Source organism: Camellia sinensis, chromosome 4 (genome assembly GCF_055761805.1).
Source record: "Camellia sinensis isolate YWXY chromosome 4, ASM5576180v1, whole genome shotgun sequence".
Taxonomy (NCBI): domain Eukaryota; kingdom Viridiplantae; phylum Streptophyta; class Magnoliopsida; order Ericales; family Theaceae; genus Camellia; species Camellia sinensis.
This window is the reverse complement of record NC_138964.1, coordinates 93,539,879-93,562,625: the sequence shown is the minus strand read 5'-3', so window position 1 is coordinate 93,562,625 and position 22,747 is coordinate 93,539,879. Positions and strand designations below refer to the sequence as shown.

Below are 22,747 nucleotides of genomic sequence, written 5' to 3'. Positions count from 1 at the left end.
AATTTACTAAATAATTTGTAGAGAATTTACTGAGAATATATTGAGTAATTTTTTGAGAATTTAGTGGGAATTTACTGAATACTTTACTGAGTAATTTACTGAGACCTTACTGAGTAATTTATTGACAATTTACTTGGAATTTAAAAGTAATTTACTGAGAATTTATGGATTAATTTACTGAAAATATACAGAGTAATTTAGTAGGAATTTACTGAGTAATTTGCTTACTAATTTACAAAGTAATTTATTGGGAATTTAAAGAGTAATTTACTAAAAATTTACGAGGAATTTATTGAGTAATTTACTGAGAATTTACACGAAATTTACTAAGTGATTTAATAAGTAATTAATTGAGAACTTACTGAGTAATTTACTGGGAATTTACGGAATAATTTACTGAGAATTTACACGAAATTTACTGAGAGATTTACTGAGTAATTAATTGAGAACTTACTTAGTAATTTACTGAGAATTTACTTAGTAATAGAATCTACTAAGTAATTTTTGGAGTAATTTATCAAGTAATTTATTGGAAATTTAATGTCAAACTTACTGAGAATTTACTGAGAAATTTACTCAGAATTTGTAGGGAATGTACTGATTAATTTACAGAGAATTTACTAAGTAATTACTTGGAATTTAATGAGAATTTACTGAGTAATTTATGGAGAATTTACTGAGTAATTTTAAATGAATTTGTAGGAAATTTACAGAGTAATTTATTGAGAATTTACCAGGAATTTAATGAGTAATTTACTAAGAATTTACAGGGAATTTATTAAGTAATTTACTTGGAATTTACTGAGTAATTTACTGAGAATTTACGGAGAATTTACTAGGTAATTTACTGAGAATTTACTAGGAATTTACAGAGTAAGTTACTGAAAATTTAGTGAGTAATTTCCTGAGAATTTACTTGTAATTTACTGAGTAATTTACTGATAATTTATTGGGAATTTATTGAGTAATTTACTGGAAATTTACTTAGAATTTACGGAGAATTTACTAGGAATTTACGGAGAAATTTACACAGAATTTACAGGGAGTGTATTGATTAATTTACTGAGAATTTATTGGGTCATTTACTAGGAGTTTACTGAGATTTTGATGCGAATTTACTGAGTAATTTACGGAGAATTTACTAAGTAATTTAACGAGAATTTACTGGGAATTTTCTGGGTACTTTACTGAGTAAGTTACGTAGAATTTACTATGTAATTTACTTAGAATTTACTAAAAATTTACTAGGAATTTACTTCGTAATTTACTAAGTCATTTTTTGAGAATTTACTTGTAATTTACTGAGAATTTACTAAGTAATGTACTGAGTAATTTACTTAGAATTTAATGAGTAATTTATTAAGAATTTACTTAGAATTTACTAGGAATTTACTGAGTAATTTACAGAAAATTTACTGAGTAATTTATTGGAAATTTACTGAGTAATTTACTGAGACTTTACTGAGTAATTTATTGAGTAGTTTATTGAGAATTTACTAGGAATTTACTAAGTAATTTATAGAGAATTTATGAAGAATTTACTTGGAATTTACTGTGAATTATTTACTGATTAATTTACTAAGAATTTACTTGGAATTTTCTAAGTAATTTACTGAAAATTTATTTGAAATTTACTAAGTAAGTTACAGAGAATTTAAGGAGTAATTTTCTGAGAATTTATTTGTAATTTACTAATTTTACTGAGTAATTTACTGAATAATTTACGGAGAATTTACTGAGTAATTTACTGATTAATTTCCTGAGTAATTTACTGAGACTTTATTGAGTAATTTATTGAGAATTTACTAAGTAATTTTACTGAGTAATTTTCTGAAAATAGACTGAGTAATTAACTAGGAATTTATTGAGTAATTTACTGAGTGATGCACTGAGTAATTTACTAAAAATTTACTGAATAATTTACTGAGAATTTATTTACTAATTTACTGAGAATTCACTTAGTAATTAACGCGAATTTACTGAAAAATTTACTAAGAATTTACTAAGTAATTTACCGAGATTTTTTTGAAAATTTACTGAGTAATTTAGGGAGAATTTATAGGTAATTTACTGAGTAATTTACTAAGTATTTTCTAGAAATTTACTAAGAATTTATAGACTAATTTACTAAGTAATTTACTGAGTATTTTTTTGACTAATTTACAGAGAATTTATGGAGAATTTACTATGTAAATTTATTGGGAATTTACTGATACTGAGTAAGTTACTGAAAATTTAATGAGTAATTCACTGGGCAATTTACTAAGAATTTACTGAGTAATTTAAGGGGTATTTTACTGGGAATTTACTTGGAATTTACGGAGAATTTTTTTGAGAATTGACTAAGTAATTACTGAGTAATTTACCTAGAATTTACTAGGAATTTACTGTTAATTTACTGGGAATTTACTATAAATTTTTTGTGTAATTTATTGAGATTTTATTTGGAATTTACTGGAAATTTACTAAGTGATTTACGGAGTATTTTACTGAGATTTTATTGGAAATTTACATAGTAGTTTACTAAGAATTTTTTGAGTAATTTACTGAGAATTTACGGGAAATTTTCTGAGTAATGTACTAAGTAATTTACTAGGAATGTATTGCGAATTAACTGAGTAATATACGGAATAATTTACTATGAATTTACTGAGAATTTATTGAGTAAGTTACTCTGAATTTACTGTGAATTTATTGAGAATTTACTGAGTAATTTACGGAGAATTTACAGGTAATTTGCTAATAATTTACGGAGAATTTACTAAGTAATTTTCTAAAAATTTCCGAAGAATTTTACTTGGAATTTGCTGGGAATTTAAGCATAATTTACTAAGTTATTTACTGGGAATTTACTAAGTACTTTTCTGAAAATTTATTGAGAATTTAACGAGAATTTACTAAGAATTTACCCGGAATTTACTGAGTGATTTACTAAGTAATTAATTGAGAACTTACTGAGTAATTTACTGAGAATTTATTGGGAATTTACTTAGTAATTTACCAAGAATTTACTGAGTAATTTACTGAGAATTTATTGTCAAATTTATTGAGGAATTTACTCAGAATTTATAGGGAATGTACTGATTAATTTACTGAGAATTTTCTGAGTAATTTACTGAGAATTTACTGGGAATTTATTGACTAATTTGTGGATAATTTAAAGAAAATTTACTGAGTAATTTACTTAGTAATTTAATATTATTTATTGGTAATTTACGGAGTAATTTACTAGGAATTTACAGGGAATGTACTGAGTAATTTACGGAGTAATTTTATAAGAATTTACTTGGTAATTTACAAGGGATTTACGAAGAATTGACTTGGAATTTACTGGGAATTTACTAAGAGTTTATAGAGTAATTTACTGAGAATTTACTGGGAATTTACTAGGAATTTACTGAGTACTGTTCTGAGAATTTACTCAGAAATTACTTGGAATTTAATGGGAATTTACTGAGTAATTTAACGAGAATTTACTAGAATTTACGAAGTATTTACTGAGTAATTTACTGAGAATTTACAAGGAATTTACTTAGTTATTTAATTAGAATTTACTGATTAATTAGCACAGTAATTTACTTGGAGTTTACTGTGTAATTTGCTGAGAAATTTGCTGAGAATCTATAGGGAATGTGCTGATTAATTTACTGAGAATTTACAAGGTCATTTACTAGGAATTTGCTGAGAATTTAATGTGAATTTATTGAGAATTTACTGGGAATTTACTGAGTAATTTACGGAGAATTTTCTAGGAATATACTGTGTAATTTACTGAAAATTGACTAAGTAATTTACTTAGAATTTACGTAGAATTTACTGTGAATTTATTGAGAATTTACTAAGTAATTTACTTAGAATTTACGGGAAATTTTCTTCGAATTTACTGGATACTTTACTGAGTAAGTTACTTAGAATTTATTAATTAATTTACTTAGAATTTACTGAGAATTTACTGGGGATTTACTGGGAATTTACTTAGTAATTTACTGAGTAATTTTCGGAGAATTAATTGGAATTTACTAAGTAATTTACTGAGAATTTGCTGAATAATGTACTGAGTATTTTACTTAAAATTTAATCAGTAATTTACTGGGAATTTACTGCGTAATTTACTGTGAATTTATTGAGACTTTACTAAGTAATTTACAGAGAATTTATGAAGTAATTTACTAAGAATTTACTTAATGATTTACTGAGAATTTACAAGAAATTTACTGAGTAAATTACGAAGAATTTGCTGAGTATTTACTGAGAATTTACTGGTAATTTACTGAGTAATTTATAAAGAATTTACTTGGAATTTACAAAAAATTTACTGGGAATTAACATAATAATTTATTGTGTAATTTACTAAGAAATTAATTGGAATTTACTAAGTAATTTACAGAGAATTTAATAGGAATTTACTGAGTAAGTTACGGAGAATTTACAGAGTATATTTTGGAGAATTTTTTTGTAATTTATTAAGTAATTTACAGAGTAATTTACTGAGAATTTACTGAGTACTTTACTGAGAATTTATTGAGTAATTTACTGACTAATTTATTGAGAATTTACTGGGAATTTACTGGAAATTTACTGAATAATTTACTAAGTAATTTACTACAAATTTACTGAGTAATTTATTGAGAATTTCCTGAGTAATTTTCTGAGACTTTACTGAGTAATTTATTGAGAATTTACTTGGAATTTAAAAGTAATTTACTGAGAATTTACTGAGTAATTTACTTGGAATTTACTAGGAATTTTTCAAGAATTTACTGAGTAATTTACTGAAAATAGACTGAGTAATTTATTGGAAATTTAATGAGTCATTTACTGAGTAATTTAATGACTGGGTAATGTACTGAGTACTTTTTTGAGTAATTTACTAAATAATTTACTGAGTAATTTACCATGAATTTTCTATAAATTTTTTGTGTAATTTACGGATAATTTACTATGAAATTACTGAGAATTTTTTGGAAATTTACTGAGTAAATTAGGTAGAATTTACTGAGTAATTTAGGGAGAATTTACTAGGAATTTTTTGAAAATTTACTAAGTAATTTAATGTGAATTTACTGAGTAATTTATAGAGAATTTACTAGAAATTTACTGAGTAATTCTCTGAGTAATTTATAGAAAATTTATGGAGAATTTACTTGGAATTTACTGAGTAATTTAATGGGAATTTTCTGGAAATTTACTGAGTACTTTACTAAGAATTTAATGGAAATTTACTGAGAATTTACTAGGAATTTGCTAAGTAATATATTGATAATTGACTGAGTAATTTATTGGGAATTTACTGAGAATTTACTAAGTAATTTACTGAGATTTTATTTGGAATTTACTAGCAATTTATTGAGTAGTTTTCCGAGAATTTATTGGGAATTTACTAAGTAAGTTACTGAGAATTTATTGGGAATTTACTTACCAGTTTATTGAGAATTTTCCGAGTAATTTACTGAGAATTTACTGGAAATTTATTGAGTAACGTACTGAGTAATTTACTAGGAATATACTGCGAATTTACTGAGTAATATACTGAAAAATTTACTGAGAATTTACTAAGTAATTTGCTGAGTAATTTACAGAGAATTTGTTGAGAATTTACTGAGTAATTTACTGAGCACTTTTTTGAGAATTTACAGGTAATTTGTTGATAATTTATGAAGAATTTATTGAGTAATTTTCTGAGAATTTACGGTGAATTTTACTTGGAATTTAATGAGAATTTACTGAGTAATTAACTGGAAATTTACTGTGTACTTTTTTGAGAATTTATTGAGAATTTACTGAGTAAGTTACAGAAAATTTACTGAGAATTTACTGAGTAATTTGTGGAGAATTTACTGGGAATTTACCAAGAATTTACTGAGTAATTTACTGAGAATTCACTGGGAATTTACTGAGTAATTTACTAAGAATTTACTGGTAATTTAGTGAGAATTTACTGGGAATTTATTGAATAATTTACTGAGAATTTTACTGAAAATTTACTGGGAATTTACTGAGTAATTTACTTAGAATTATCTGAGTAATTTACTGAGACTTTACTAAGTAATTTACTGAGAATTTACTTAGAATTTAAAAGTAATTTCTTAAGAATTTACTAGGAATTTAATAAGTACTTTAATGAAAATATAGTGAGTAATTTACGGGGAATATACTAGTTCATTTACTGGGTAATGTACTGAGAAATTTTTTGAGAATTTACTGAGTAATTTGCGGAGTAATTTACAAAGTAATCTACTGAGATTTTACAAAGTAATTTACTAAAAATTTACTAGTAATTTACTGGGAATTTACTAAGAATTTACGGGCTATTTACTGAGTAATTTACGGAGAATTTACTGAGTAATCTTTGGAGAATTTACTGGGAATTTACAGAGTAATTTACTGAGAAATTTATTGGGAATTTACAGAGAATTTACCAAGTAATTTACTGTGAATTTACTGAGTAATTTACTAAGTAATTTACTGAGTAATTCATTGGGAATTTACTGAGTAATTTACTAGGAATTTACTGAATAATTTAATGAGTAATTGAGTAAGAATTTACTTGAAATTACTTAGAATTTACTGGGAATTTACTTACGAAGAATTTACGGAGTAATTTACTGAGAATTTACTGAGTAATTTATTGAAAAATTACTCGGAATTGACTAAGTAATTTATAGAGAATTTCTTAAGTATTTTACTGAGACTTTTCTGAGTAATTTATTGAGAATTTACTTTGAATTTAAAAGTAAATTAATGAGAATTTACATAGTAATTTTCTGACAATTTACTAGGAACTTACAGAGTAATTTACTGAAAATATACTGAGTAATTTACTGAAAATATACTGAGTAATTTAGTGAGTAATTGACTAGGTAATGTACTGAGTAATTTACAGAAAAATTTATTGGGAATTTACAGAGAAATTTACTAAGAATTTACTTGGAATTTACTGAGAATTTGCTGAGTAATTTACTGGGAATTTACTGAGGATTTACTGACAATTTACTAAGTAATTTACTGAATAATTTATTATGGATTTACTGAAGAATTTACTGAGTAATTTACTGAGGATTTACTTGGAAATTACTGAATAATTTACTCAGAATTTATTGAGTGATTTGCTGAGTAATTAATTGAGAATTTACTAAATAATTTACTGAGAATTTACTAGAAATTTTTTGAGTAATTTACTTATAATTTAGTGGGAATTTATTTAGTAATTTACTGAGAATTTACGGAGTAATTTACTTAGAATTTACTGGGAATTTACTTAAAGTATACTAAAAAAATTTAACGAGTATTTTACCGAGTAATTTATTGGGAATGTACTGGGTAATTTAACGAGACTTTACTATGTAATTTACTGAAAATTTAATGCGAATTTATTGAATAATTTATTAAAAATTTACTAAGTAATTTACTGAGAATTTTTTGGGAATTAACAGAGTAATTTACGGAGAATTTACAGGGAATTTATTGAGAATTTACTTAGTAATTCAATGTGCATTTAATGGAAATTTAGTAAGTAAATTATTGAGAATTTACTGAGTAATTTACTGTGAATTTGATGAGTAATTTACAGAGTAATTTTCTGAGAATTTACTGAGTAATTTACAGGGAATTTACGGTGAATTTACTTGGAATTTACAGGGAATTTACTGAGTAATTTACTGAAAATTTACTGGGAATTTACTGAGAATTTATTGGGAATTTACTATGTAAGTTACTGAGAATTTACTGAGTAATTTTTTGAGAATTTAATGAGTAATTTACTGAGAATTTACTTGGAATTTATTAAGTAATCTACTGTGAATTGACTGAGTAATTTGCTGAGAATTTACGGAGAATTTACTAAGTAATTTACCGAGAATTTACTGGGAATTTTTTGTTAATTTACTGAGTAATTTACAGAGAAATTATTTGGTATTTACTGGGAATTTACATAGTACTTTACCGAGAATTTACTGGCAATTTATCGAGTAAGTTATTGAGAATTTACTGTGTACTTTACTGAGAATTTACTAAGTAATTTACAGAGAATTTACCGAGTAATTTACTGGGAATTTAATGAGTAATGTATTAAGTAATTTACTAAGAATGTACTGCGAATTTACTGAGTAATATACTGAATAATTTACTGAGAATTTACAGAGAATTTACTGAGTAATTTACTATGAATTTACTAAGTAATTTACTCAGAATTTATTGAGAATTTACAGAGTAAATTACTGAGAATTTACAGGAAATTTACTGAGAATTTAAGGAGAATGTACTGAGTAATTTTTTAAGAATTTACGGAGAATTTACTTGGAATTTGCTGGGAATTTACTGAGTACTTTACTGAGAATTTATTGGGAATTCACTAAGTAAGTTTCGGAGAATTTATTGAGTAATTTACTGAGAAATTTGCAGAGAATTTACTGAGAATTTACTAAGTAATTTACTGAGATATTTCTGGGAATTTACTAAATAATTTACTAGTAATTCAGTGAGAATTTATTCGGAATTTACTGAATAATTTACTGCGTAATTTACTAAGAATTTCATGTGTAATTTACTGAGACTTTACTGCGTAATTTATTTAGAATTTACTAGGAATTTACTAAGTAATTTACTAGGTAATGTACCGAGTAATTCACTTAGAATTTACTGAGTAATTTACAGAGTAATTAACTTGGAATTTACAGTATAATTAACTGAGAATTTAATGAGAATTCACTACGTAATTTACTGAGAATTTACGGGCTATTTATTGAGTAATTTACTGTCAAATTATTGGAAAATTTACTGAGTAATTTATTGAGAATTTACGCAGAATTTACTTGGAATTTACTGAGTAATTTACTTGGATTTTACTGGGAATTTATTAAGTAATTTATCGAGAATTTACTGGGAATTTACTGAGTAAGTTACTGAGAATTTACAAAGTAATTTACTGAGTACTTTACTGAGAATTTATTGAGTAATTCATCGAGAATTTACTGAGGATTTACTTAGCAATTTACTTTGTAATTTTCTACGTAATTTACTGAGAATTTATAGGAAATTTACAGAGAATTTAGTGAGTAATTTATTGAGAATTTATTAGGAATTTACTGAGTAATTTATTGAGTAATTTACTGAGAATTTACTACGAATTTGCTGAGTAATTTATTGTGAATATATTGAAATTTACTGAGTAATTTATTTACAATATTCTGAGCAATTTACTGAGTAATTTATTGAGAATTTACGAGGAATTTACAAAGTATTTTACTAAGACCTTACTTAGTCATTTACGAAGAATTTACAAGGTATTTATTTAGTAATTTATGGAGAATTTACTTAGTAATTTATTGAGTAATATACTGAGAATTTACTAGGAATTTACTGAGTAATTTGTTGGTAATTTATCGAGAATTTATAGGGAATTTACTGAATAAGTGACGAAGAATTTAATGAGTAATTTTCTAAGAATTTTCGAGGAATTTACTGAGTAATTTATTGAGTAATGTACTGAGTAATTTACGAAGTAATTTACTGAGAAGTACTGATAATTTACTTGGAATTTACTAAGTAATTTACAGAGAATTTACTGAGTAATTTACTTAGAATTTACTAAGAAATTTATTGAGAATTTATCGAGAATGTACTGATTAATTTACTAAGAATTTATTATGAATTTTCTGAGCAATTTACGGAGAATTTACTGGGAATTTACTGAGAATTAACTGAGTAATTTACTAAAAATTTACTGAGTAATTTACAGAGAATTTAAGGAGAATTTACTGGAATTTACTGACTAATTTGCTGAGAATTTACTGAGTAAGTCTCTGAGAATTTACTGAGTAATTTACTAAGAATTTACATTGAATTTACATTGAATTTTTTGAGTAATTTACTGAGCAATTTTATGGAATTTACTTAAAATTTACTGAGTAATGTATTGAGTAATTTACTGAGAATTTACTGGGTAATCTACTGAGTAATTTACTGAGAATTTACCGAGTAATTTACTATGTAATTTACTGAGAATTTACTTGAAATTTATGAAGTAATTTACTAAGAATTTACATAGTAATTAATTTAAAATTTACTGGGAATTTACTGAGTAAGTTATGGAGAATTTACTGAGAATTTACTTGGAATTTTATTTGGAATTTACTAAGAATTTACAGTGTAATTTTCTGGGAATTTACTGAGTATTTTACTAAGAATTTACTGGGAGTTTAATAAGTAAGTTATGGAGAATTTACTGAGTAATTTATTAAGAATTTGTTTGGAATTTGCTGAGTAATTTACTGAGAATTTACTGGGAATTTACTGGGAATTTTATTGAGTAATTTATTGAGAATTTACTAAGTAATTTATTGAGAATTTATTGGTAATTTACTGAATAATTTACCGAGAATTTACTGCGTAATTTACTGCGAATTTCCTGTGTAATTTACTGAGTAATTTACAGAGACTTTACTAAGTAATTTATTAAGAATTTACTTGGAATTTAAAAGTAATTTACTGAGAATTTACTAAATAATTTATCGAGTAATTTACTGAAAATATACTAAGTAATTTACTGGGTAATGTACTGGGTAATTTTCTGAGAATTTTGCTAAGCAATTTTTCTGAGTAATTTATAGAGTAATTTACTAGGAATTTATTGAGAATTTATCGAGTAATTTGCAGAGAATTTAGTTTGTAATTACTGAGAATTTATTGAGAATTTACCGTGTAATATACTAGAAATTTACTGTGTAATTTACTGAGAAATTTACAGGGAATGTGCTGATTAATTTACTGAGAATTTAATAGGTCATTTACTAGAAATTTACTAAGAATTTAATGCGAATTTACTGAGTAATTTTCGGAGAATTTACTGGGAATTTACTAAGTAATTTACCAAGAATTTACTTAGAATTTATTTGAAATTTACTGAGAATTTAATGGGAATTTACTGGTAATTTACTAAGTAGTTTACTAAATAACTTACTAAGAATTTATGGCGTAATTTACTGAGAATTTACTAGGAATTTACTTACTAATTTACTGAGAAATTTTCTGAGAATTTACTGAGTAATGTACTGAGTAATTTATTGAGAATTTACTGAGTAATTTGCTTAGAATTTACTGTGAATTTAGCGAGTAATTTACTGAGTAATTTATTAGGAATGTACTTAGTAATTTTGCTGAGAATTTACTGAGTAATTTACTCAGAATTAACTCGGAATTTGTGAAGTAATTTATTAAGAATTTACTGGGAATTTATTAGGAATTTAATCAGTAATTTACAGAGAATTTACGGAGAATTTTCTTGAAATTTACTAAGAATTTACTGAATAATTTACAGAGAATTTACTTGGAATTTATTGAGTAAGTTACGGAGAATTTACGGAGTAATTTACTGAGAATTTATTGCCAATTTACTGAGTAATTTTCTTAGAATTTATTGGGAATTTATTGAGAATTTAGTGAGCACTTTACAGAGAATATACTGACTAATTTACTGAGAATATACTGAGTAATTTACTGAGAATTTATTGGTTATTTACTAAGAATTTATTTAGTAATTTCTTGCGAATTTACTAAGTAATTTACAAAGACTTTACAGACTAATTTATTGAGAATTTATTTGAAATTTAAAAGTAATTTACTGAGAATATACTAGGAATTTACTGAGAATTTACTGAGTAATTTACTGAAAATATACAAATTAATTTACTGAGAATTTACTAAGTAATTGACTGGGTAATGTGCTAATTAATTTACTAAGAATTTACAGAGTAATTTACAGCGTAATTTACTAAGAATTTACTGAGCAATTTACTTAGAATTTACTGAGAATTTACTGTGTAATTTATTTGAAATTTACTGAAAATGTACTGATTAATTTACTGAGGAATTTACTGAGTAATTTTCTAAGAATTTATTGAGTAATTTACTGAGTTACTTGGAATTTACTGAGAATTTACTTAGAATTTACTGAGTGATTTACTAATTGATAATTTATTGAGAATTTAAAGAGTAATTTACTAAGAATTTTCTAAGTAATTTACTAAGAATTTCTTGAGAATTTACTTAGTAATTTACTGAGAATTTATTGAGTAATTTATTGGGAATTTACTTAGAATTTACTGAAGAATTTACCCAATAATTTTCTAGGAATTTACTTTGCAATTTACTGAGAATTTTAGTGAGAATTTACCAGGATGTACCGATTAATTTACTGAGAATTTACTAAGTAATTTACTGGAAATTTACTAAGAATTTAATGCGAATTTATTGAATAATTTACTGAGTAATTTACTAAGAATTTCTCAGAATTTACTGAGAATTTACTTAGTAATTTAATGTAAATTTACTTGAAATTTACTGAGTAATTTACGGAGAATTTACTAGGACTTTACTAAGAATTTACTAAGTAATTTGTTGAGAAATTATTGGGAATTTACTGAGAATTTACTGTGAATTTTCTGAGTAAGGTATTGGGAATTTACGAAGTAATTTCCTGAGAATTTAATGAGTAATTTACTTAGAATTTACTAGGAATTTATTGCGTAATTTACTAAAAATTGACTGAGTAATTTACTCAGAATTTACGGAGAATTACTTGGAATTTACTGAGAATTTTCTGTTAATTTTATGAGTAATTTACTGAGAATTTATTTGGAATTTACTCGGAATTTACTGAGTACTTTACTGAGAATTTACTGGGAATTTACTGAGTAAGTTATTGAGAATTTACTGAGTATTTTTGTCATGACCCGAACCTGCCCCTATGGATTAAGGTCATGACCGGCCAGTAATCAAGGGATTACCTACGGCCTCAAACCAAACCAGACATATCTCATCAGAGTAAAGGGGTCAAACGGAAGCAATTTCAAACTTTTGTCCATAAAGCTGTGCTTACATGGCACGTCATAACATTTCTCAAATATACATTAATAACTCACATCAAGGAAAGTTAACATATAAGCTTTACACAACAGGATCATTCAAGTTATGGTTAGTCGATCAAAACTATATACAACCGTAATCCAAAGTTCTCGCCAACATGACAAAAATATAACAAAATAGCAAGGGCGAAAACAAATTTCGTGCATGAGACGTATGGGCTGACTCTTCAAAACCTTGACCGTTTCACACAAACTTCACTGAGGCTGGGTTTGGACCTCCCTTGGCTCACCTACAGACACATGAATGAGCGTGAGCGAAAGCCCAGTGAATAATATCAAATAAAGAAGATATACGAACGGTATTTAAAACAACATACATCAGACGACCTTGGGCCCAATTCATACTTCTATCTAGTATATATATATATATATCAAGTGACTGCGGTTCCAAGCACATCAAACGGCCTCGGGCCCAATTCATTCATATCCGACAGCTTTTGGCCCAATCGTTCCTGTTCGACGGCCTTCGGCCCAATCATTCGCGTCAAACGACCTTTGGCCCATTCATTCATGTCATACGGCTTTTGGCCCATTCATTCAAGTCATACGGCCTTTGGCCCATTCATTCATGTCATACGGCCTTTGGCCCATTCAATTGTATCCAACGGCCTTTGGCCCAACCATATGGCATAGCAAACATTTGTCCTTAATTCAAATTAACAAACTTATAAGACTTATAGGGAAATAAGCAATTGGACAAATAACATACTTCAAAATATCTATACTAAGATATTACTCATAGTGTTCTGCCGGTGGATTCACCCTTGAGCTCGACCCTACACATTACATAACACATATAGGTCACAAACGATTCAATCCGTTCTTAATTCATACCTCCCTCTTAGGCTTCTTTCTTATTCTTTTAATTTGTTCATGATGTTCAATGCATGCCCAAGAGTACTTAGAAGTGAAAGAGAACGGAAAATGAAACACAGAACACTTTTACAAAATTTCTGAAACAGGGGCCCCTGCTCGAGTGTGGGTTCCCTCGCTCGAGCGGACCCCGTGGGTCTGCAAAAATACTGGTTGCCTCATTTTTACGCTCGAGCGCAACTTCGGACGCTCGAGCTGAAAGTCATTCAACATAGCTCCCCGCTTGAGCAGACATTAATGTCTGCAAAAAGTTCTGGGAGCTCACATGTAACAACCCACATTTTTGTCCTAGTCATGTTGCATGCATTTATATGTTTTGCCGTGTTAAGATGTTGTAACGCCCCATATTCATGTCATTGTCAAGTTCATGTTCATTTACATAACCTCGTCTTGTTAAGTTGCATTCATGAATCTTGTCTTGGTTGCTTAAGTATTGCTTGCATGCTTTGTTTCTTCCTTGATGTTAAGCCTAAATTATGTTAAGCCGAAATTAGGCCAAGCCTAGGTTACGTTACGCCTAGATCATTCCAAGCCGAGGTCATCTTCAGTCTAGAAGTATCTTGGAACCCCTTTGTTTGACCTCCACCTTCGCCCTGGCATATTGGCCGAGATGTCATGATCTAGGCCGAGGTGTTAATCACCAAGGCCGAGATGTGTACCATCTAGGCCGAGATGTTACCTTTGCAACTGAGTGATCTTGTCTTGGAGTGGTATGACCTAGGCCGAGGTGTGGCACATCTAGGCCAAGGTGTGGCACAGCTTAGTCAAGTGTCGTCCTTCCTAGCCGAGATCATTGTCACCTTAGTTGCTGAAGCCTTGTCCTTAGCCGATGTCATCAATTGCCGGAGTGCCTTACCGAGTAGATTGTTAGATACGCTTTGTCATAGTCTTGTCTTGTCAATCTATCACCTTTTTGAGGAGAGCCAACCCGCCGTTGCCACGTGTCCAAGCTGAGAGTTAAGTCAGTCGATAGAGAGAGAAACCTACCATTTGTTGTATCTTTGTTTTGATGAGGGGAGAGAAGCTCTAGGAGAGGAAGAAGAGTTCTTGAGGGAGAGTGGATTTCTAAGCTTGATTCCTAGAGATCGAACCGTTAGATCCGTGCTTTAAGGTTAGATTCTTGATCTGCTCTTGTTGTTCTTTACGTTTATGCTATTGCATTGCATGATTGAATATGATTTGTAAGCCATGCATTGCTTTGAAGTTCGGTTTTAGAAAGAGAAAATGGCATTCATGTGTTCTTCAAGAAAAGTCATGTTTAGATCCGAAGGCTCATGCCTAGATCCATGTTTTTGTGTTTGTTTTCACATGGTTTTCAAGTATGGGTACCCAGGTCCATGTTTTCGAACTCATAGCATGAAATTCCAGATTTTTGCAGTAAAGAAGTTATGATTTTAACATTCATGTTCTTCATGATCATCATGTTCATGTTCTTCCTGTTCTTCACGGGTGGAAACCCAGATCACCAGACCTCACTTCCCGAAGTGTAGTCGCTGAGATCACTCTTACCTAGACCTTACACTTAGGCCAAGCATCATATCTCACCTTGGCCTACCTTGCATGATCACTTACACCTTTGGTTGGTTTTGTGTGCACCTCGGCGTGCAGCCACACGCCGAAGCCTAGGTAGCCACACCTCGGCCAGGAGGTGTGGGACCTCGGCAAAGACCTGGTAGGTACCCAGCATGTCTTCCTGACATGTAAAACAGTGTTTTGACTTCCAGCATGTTTTCCCGAGATTATTTGCATGCATGTGAGACTTGTTTTGAGAAATGCATTCAGTATGCTTTGCCATGTGTTTGTAGGACTTGGACCTTTGCCTTGATCCCAACGTCCCAAGAACTAAGTGAGTAGTATTTTTAATAAAGTTATGTTCTTAAGGTTTTTGATAAAGCTTTGCCTCGTCTTGATAAAAGTATATGTTAAGCATGAATGATATCCCTATTTTATGTATCAAGTATAAGCTTTGTTTTGGATGACATTCTTGGAACCGTCCTTTCGTGTTAGGGGACGTTAAGCCTAAGTAACACTGTCCTTTCGTGTTTGGGGACGTACTAAGTAACATCGTCCTTTCGTGTTAAGGGACGTTAAGCCTAAGTAACATAGTCCGTACGTGCCAGGGGACTTTAAGCATTTGTGGCACTAGTCCGTACGTGCCAGGGGACTTTAAGCATTTGTGGCACAAGTCCTTCCGTGCTAGGGGACTTTAAGCCTATGTAGCATAGTCCTTCCGTGCTAGGGGACTTTAAGCCTAGGTAGCACCGTCCTTTCGTGCTAGGGGACGTTAAGCCTAAGTAGCACCCTTGTTAAGATATCGGCCACCGACGGACTATGAACGGGTGTGCTCGATGCCGAGGTTATGCTTTTGTTTTGCCCGGAATGTCATCACCCTATGTTTTAAAACTTGACGTATGTTAAGTAAGTAAGCAAGTTTTGGAAAACCAAGGTTCGATTGATGTTTTGTTTCAAACCAAGCTAAGCTATGTTATGTATGGTTTTGATAAAGATATACTATGTATTGTTTTGCAAAGATCTCGGGTATCATTCATTTAACCCCTTTATTACTTGTACCATTCACTGAGTATCCAAGCTCACCCTCCCTATGTATATATGTAGGTAACAAGCAAGAAGTCGGCTACGCCGAGATGTGTGTTTTGTATGCATGTTATGTCGGCAGTGAGGATGTCGGCAATCTTGAAGTTTTTGTATTTGAACATGTCGGCTTGAGAAGCCCTTTTGTTAAGATGTAACATGTATTTTTGTACTTTATTTTATTTGTATTCAAGTTGTAAAGCTATGTAAAGATGTATGCCATTTCATTTGACTTATGCACTGCTCTTACGGACCACTTGTATTTTAGATTAATGCTTCCGCACTTGTGAGCCCCATATATTATACTCTGATTGTGTGTGAATTTTGAAAGTTGGCCTTCGGTAATCCCGGATTACTGGCCATCACGGCACCAAACTACTAGGGGCGGTTTGGGGTCGTGACATCGCATTTCACGCTCGAGCAGCACTTTCCCCGCTCGAGCGGACATGCCAAATTCTGGGTTTTCCATAATTGTTCTTGAGGCTCAAATTCAACATTCAAAGGCTTTAAAGCTTGAATTAAGGCACCAAAAATAGGGAAACACATTATACATCATGAGTATACAAACAATATGAGGCCAATTGCTCAAAATCATAATCCAATTCTCAAATAAATCCTCATTTCTTTTGTATGATCAAACCCATGCATTCAAACTTCATCCAAAATTCATATCTGTACCAATTCAACATGCATGTTAGTCTTTGACCCCAATTCCACTTCAAATAGCACCAATGATGCTCACAACCATGAAAATCATCAAAACCATGCTTGGATGTATGCCTTAATACTCAACTTCTCATAATTAACATGCTACATGTTGGATTATGCAAATTCATGGTAATTCATAGTAATTTCATGCATGCACGTGCATTCTAACTCCATATTCAACTCAATCTTTGCCATGAGCTACCAAACCACTTGAATTCACAAAATCACAAGCTTAAACTCATGAATTTACTCACTGTACGGGGAGCAAATATTTCAGCAAGCCCGTACTCCTTTCTTCCAAGCTCCGTTTCTGTCCGATCACCTGCGAGCACAACGGCGGTGAGCTACCCGGCGGTGTGTGGCCGGAAAACCCCTCCGACGGTCAAGTTAGCACACACCTTAGGATAGAGAGAGAGAGGAGAGTGTTTGAGTGTAAGAATTTCCTTACAGAAATGTTCGTCTCCGTGTATGGGGGGCGCAGTCATGCTTATATACCCTCTGCGCCCCATATCCACTCCCAGTCATCTCCTGACACGTGGCCCCGCTATCCCATCTGTCAACATAAACCTTGCTGAACATCACCTAATCTCAACTGCCTGCCTTCTCAGCTGGAGCTCGACAGCCGAGCTTCTCTATCCATGGCCGTGCTGTGCTTCATACCCAAGCACTTCATTGGCTAAGCCCAAGGAGGACCGGGCTAGGCGGCATCTCGGCAAAGCCTAGCCCGGGGCACCTCCTGTGGTCGGCCTTCCTGCCGATTAAACGATTGCCTTGGCTGACCACGCCTTTCCGGGTGCCGGTCACTCAGCTTGACTGGCTCCACCATCGCTAGATCAAGAAGCTCGGTTCAACCGAGCACTGCCTTGCGGCCAGTTTCTTTACGGTCTGGGGCGGCACATACTTGGCCCAACTCCTGCCCGGCCCAAGTCCTGGCAGCCCATCTCCGGGCGGATCGCCGGTCATCTCGGCCCCATGCACCATTAGGCTCTCAACCTGCTCGGCCGTTGCCCCGGCCCAATTCCAGATCATAAATCTCCCTCTCACTCACCTAGAAGCTTTAATCTTTAGAATTATGGTTAATTCTTGAGTTTATCTTCAAGATTCCCAAGCTTCTTGATCAAACCTTCAATCGTCCTCACTCTCTCTCTCTAAATTTGGTTCTCTCACTTTCTAGAGAGCTAATTTCAGCCAAATGAATTAAAAAGAGAGGAATTGAGTGTGAATGAGCCTATTTACAGGCTCTCTTAATCAAATCACTTAAAATTAAGTAATGGTGCTTTAATTAATCATTCTGAATCTGATTATTTTGATCCGAATCAATTTTCAATTAAATTCCACTGTAGGCTCTAAAAATTACGTTAATCACAATGGCGTAGTCAAGTTCGGTTTTTGTGGCCGTTAGGGCCTTCAATTTAAATTCCGAAGCAGAAAGTCAAACAGATTTTCCTGCGGTGAACAGATAGAAATTCAAAACCACATATATTCATATAAATGGCACCAAAAATCATATCAAACACATAATCATATTCATAATAAAGATCAATTAGCATAATATGGAACAGGGTTATCATAATTTTACTGAGAATTTACTGAGTAATTTACTGAGAATTTATTATGAATTTACTGAGCAGTTTACTGAGAATTTAACGAGTAATTTACTAAGTAATACTCGGTAATTTTCTGAGAATTTATTGGGAATTTTCTGAGTAATTTATTGAGAATTTACTGAGTAATTTACTCAGAATTTACTGAGCAATTTACTGAGAATTTAAATGTCATTTATTGAGAATTTACGTAGAATTTACTGAGTAATTTTCTGAGAATTTATGGAGAATTTAAATGTCATTTTTTGAGTAATTTGCTGAGAATTGACTGCGTAATTTACATGGAATTTGTTGAGAATTTAAATTCCCAAGAATCGGATTCGGATTATTCGGTATGCCCCCTCTTTTGCTGCTTTGTTGCAGAACTAACCTCGGATGCCTACCATCGACTATATACCGCGTAGTGCCAACCACAGGGCCTCAAAAGAGACGGTAATAATGGGCCTTGCCCAAATCCCTCCTCACACCAAAACACCTAGGGTCCGAATACAACCGCTCCGTTCAAGGGTTCCGAAAACCACTAGCGCAAGATTTTAACTTCCAAGTAGGGAACGCATCCCAACAATCCACACATCACACATTATCATCATTACTCAAGTGATCGAAAACCCAATACCATCCCAATTAAGTTTCCCGTTGAGTTAAATGTTTTAAAACAAGGTTAAACCAATCTTAACAAGATAATAATATCCACATAAGCATGCATCATTAAGATGAAGGAGAATAAGAACATAACCATAATATGTACAACATCATGCCAAGACATGATCATACGCTAATAAACATTTTCATGAACACAAGAGCATAAAACACCTATGCATAACAAGATTTCCAGATTCGGTATCACATAAGGGTTAGAATAGAAGGGCTATTTTAGAATTTTTACCGAATTTGGCCTTCCTATGGTTCGTAGAGAATCTAATCTAGTTTCCAGAACATATTTCGGAAATGGGACAACTTTTCTAGATTTTAAGTTATTTAGAAAACACTCCAGCTCTGTCCAGATTCGTCGATCGTTACGAAAATTTGATTTTCTTGCAAACCGCTCACTGTCTTTCCATGAAACTAATTTTAGTTGAAAGCTAACTTAAGGAAGATTTTGACATAAAATAGAGGTCCAGAATAATTTTATACATTTTGCTAGAATATTTGAAAGTGGGCTGCAAAAACAAATTCTAAGGTACAATACCCAAAACAAGAAGATTTGTGGGAAAAGGGATCCACTAAGGGAAAATTTTCGTCTCTTTTATGATGAAAACATGCTAACTAACATATATCAATGACACATCTGAAAACAATATTTAGAACCCTTAAGAACATGTATTTGAAAAAGGAAAATGAAAAAGAAGGTTGTGTTGTGGCTTACTTGCTAAGCTTTGAACAAGATGGCTCTCTTCTCCCTTCCTCTTCCTCTCAAGACTTCTCTCTTGTTCTCCTTCCCCTCCTTTAGCTGAAAGTGTGTGTGTGAGTGTGATGCTTGTGTTTGCCATGCTAGGGAGTGGTGATATTTATAGGCAAATTTGGTGTAAAATGACATAGAAGCCCACTAGTTGGAATTGAATGGACAAGATAGGATTTACTTGGAGTTCAATGAATTAGGAGTGATTAGGGAGCTTAACCTTGGGAAGTTCAATGAATTAGGAGTGATTAGGGAGCTTAACCTTGGGATTAGGCAACACCTAGTTAATTCCTAGCTGAATAGTTTTTTTGGTTTCTAGAATACCATATGATTATAAATCTTGAAAATAGGCTTCTTACTTCTCTTTAGGGTGGCCGGCCATTGGGAAGGGTGATGGGGCCATTTTTTTTTAATCAATCTAGGTACTAGGAGCACATTCCTCAATGTATATATTTATATAGATCTCGATTAATTGATGATACTTATAATATAAGGTACATGTACTAGTTTTGGGGAAATTTTGAATTTAAATAAAGAAGTGAGGGCTTGAAGTTAAATTCATGTATTGGAACCTTACTTATGTAGAATTTAATTAAATTAGGCTAAGGAACCTAATCCAGCTAGGATATTCTGGTTTTGATAAAAAAAAAAAAATGCTAACCGACAAGATTCGAAATAATTCAAGTAACTAAGGGCTTTAAGAAAATAATTTAAACATTAGGATTTTTAAAGAGAAAACATTTTTCAGGGGCTTCACAACCTATCCCCCTTAAAACAATTTCGTCCCCGAAATTCAACTACATACTGCCTTCGAAAAGTTCGGGGTAGTTTGCCTTCACCCAATCCTGGCGTTCCCAAGTAGATTCCTCAATTTCCCGATGATGCCATAGCACTTTTACCAAGTGAACCGTTTTTCCTCTAAGGTTCTTCTCTCGGCTATCCTGTATTGCTACCGGTCCTTCTTTAAATTTAACATCTTTGTCAAGACTGATTTCTTCCCATTTGAGGACATGTGATGAGTTGGCGATGTATTTTCTCAACATAGATACATGGAAGACGTCGTGTATCCCTGCTAACTGCGGAGGTAGAGCTAGTCTATATGCTACTTCGCCCACTCTTTCCAATACCTCAAAAGGCCCAATATATCGTGGTGACAACTTTTCCCTTTTCCTGAAACGTACGACTCCACGCCTAGGTTGCACCTTTAGGAACACGTGGCTGCCTACTTCAAACATCAATGGCCTTCTTCTCCTATCTGCATAATTCTTTTGACGGTCTTGAGCAGTCTTTTACCGTTGTCGGATCAATTTGACCTTCTCAGTAGTTTCTAGAACAAGTTCGGGTCCTATCAGATTTGCATCACCCATTTCCGCCCAACAAATCGGTGATCTACAAGGTCGTCCATATAATGCTTCAAAGGGTGCCATACCGATGCTAGCTTGAAAGGTATTGTTATAGGCGAATTCAATTAAGGGTGGGTGTTGTTCCCAACTTCCTTGAAAATCCATTGCGCAAGCTCTCAACATATCTTCGAGTGTCTGGATGGTGCGTTCAGATTGTCCATCTGTTTGCGGGAGAAAGGCGGTACTAAAACACAACTCCGTACCAAGAGCTTCCTGCAGGCTTCCCCAAAATCGAGAGGTGAACCGTGGATCACGATCTGACACAATAGACACCGGAATTCCATGTAGCCGAATGATCTCCCCGATGTAAAGCCTACACATAGACTCTAAAGTGTCGGTCATCTTATAGGGTAAGAAATGTGCTGACTTGGTGAGGCGATCCACTATTACCCATATAGCATCGCGTCCTTTAGGTGACTTAGGCAACCCTGTCACAAAATCCATCGTCACAAACTCCCACTTCCATTCGACTATTGATAGAGGTTGCAACATTTTCCCTGGTTACTGATGTTCCGTCTTCACTTGTTGGCATGTCAGACATTTCGCTACAAATTTTGCCACTTCCTTCTTCATTCCATTTCACCAGTACTGCCTCTTCAAATCTTGGTACATTTTAGTCCCTCCAAGATGTACCGCAAATGCAAAATGATGACATTCCTTAAGTACCTATTCTCTAAGCAGCTCGTCACTTGGTACAAACAATCTACCTTGGTATCTTAAACTCCCATCGGGGTGAATTACCCAATTGAGCATGGGTTCTCCTGATTCCAAACGTCCCTTGATATAGGCTACCTCTTGATCGTGCTTCTGGGCCACCATGATCTCATTCATCAACTTAGGCATCACCTTCTGTGCACTAAGATATGCTTTTATATCTTGAGATTCTATTTGGATCCTGAATTCACTGATTGTCTTAACCATATCCCATTCTTTGACGAAAATTCTAGCCATCATCCCCCTGCTCTTGTGATTGAGAGCATCTGCTACTACATTGGCTTTATTGGGAGGATATGAGAGAGTGAACTGGAAATCCTCAAGATACTCCATCCATCGTCTCTGTCTCAAGTTGAGGTCCTTTCAGTGTAAATAGATACTTCAAACTCTCGTGATCTGTGAAAATCTCAAATTATTCCCCATACAGGTAATGTCGCCATTGCTTTAGGGAAAAAACTACGGCCGCTAACTCCAAGTCATGTGTTAGGTAATTATGCTCATGAGGTTTCAACTGCCTGGATCCATACGCGAATA

General features: G+C 32.1%; 1 protein-coding gene across 1 annotated transcript; it reads right to left on the bottom strand.

Annotated features, from left to right (window-relative positions):
* Positions 1–20,893: 20,893 nt before the first annotated feature.
* Positions 20,894–22,546, bottom strand: LOC145823902 (uncharacterized). The gene is made up of 3 exons (XM_082923457.1): positions 22,207–22,546; positions 21,703–21,927; positions 20,894–21,351 (listed from the first exon to the last, which is right to left on the bottom strand). Exons 1-3 carry the CDS (start codon positions 22,544–22,546, stop codon positions 20,894–20,896), a joined length of 1,023 nt encoding a protein of 340 aa, XP_082779583.1.
* Between the last annotated feature and the right edge of the window lie 201 nt (positions 22,547–22,747).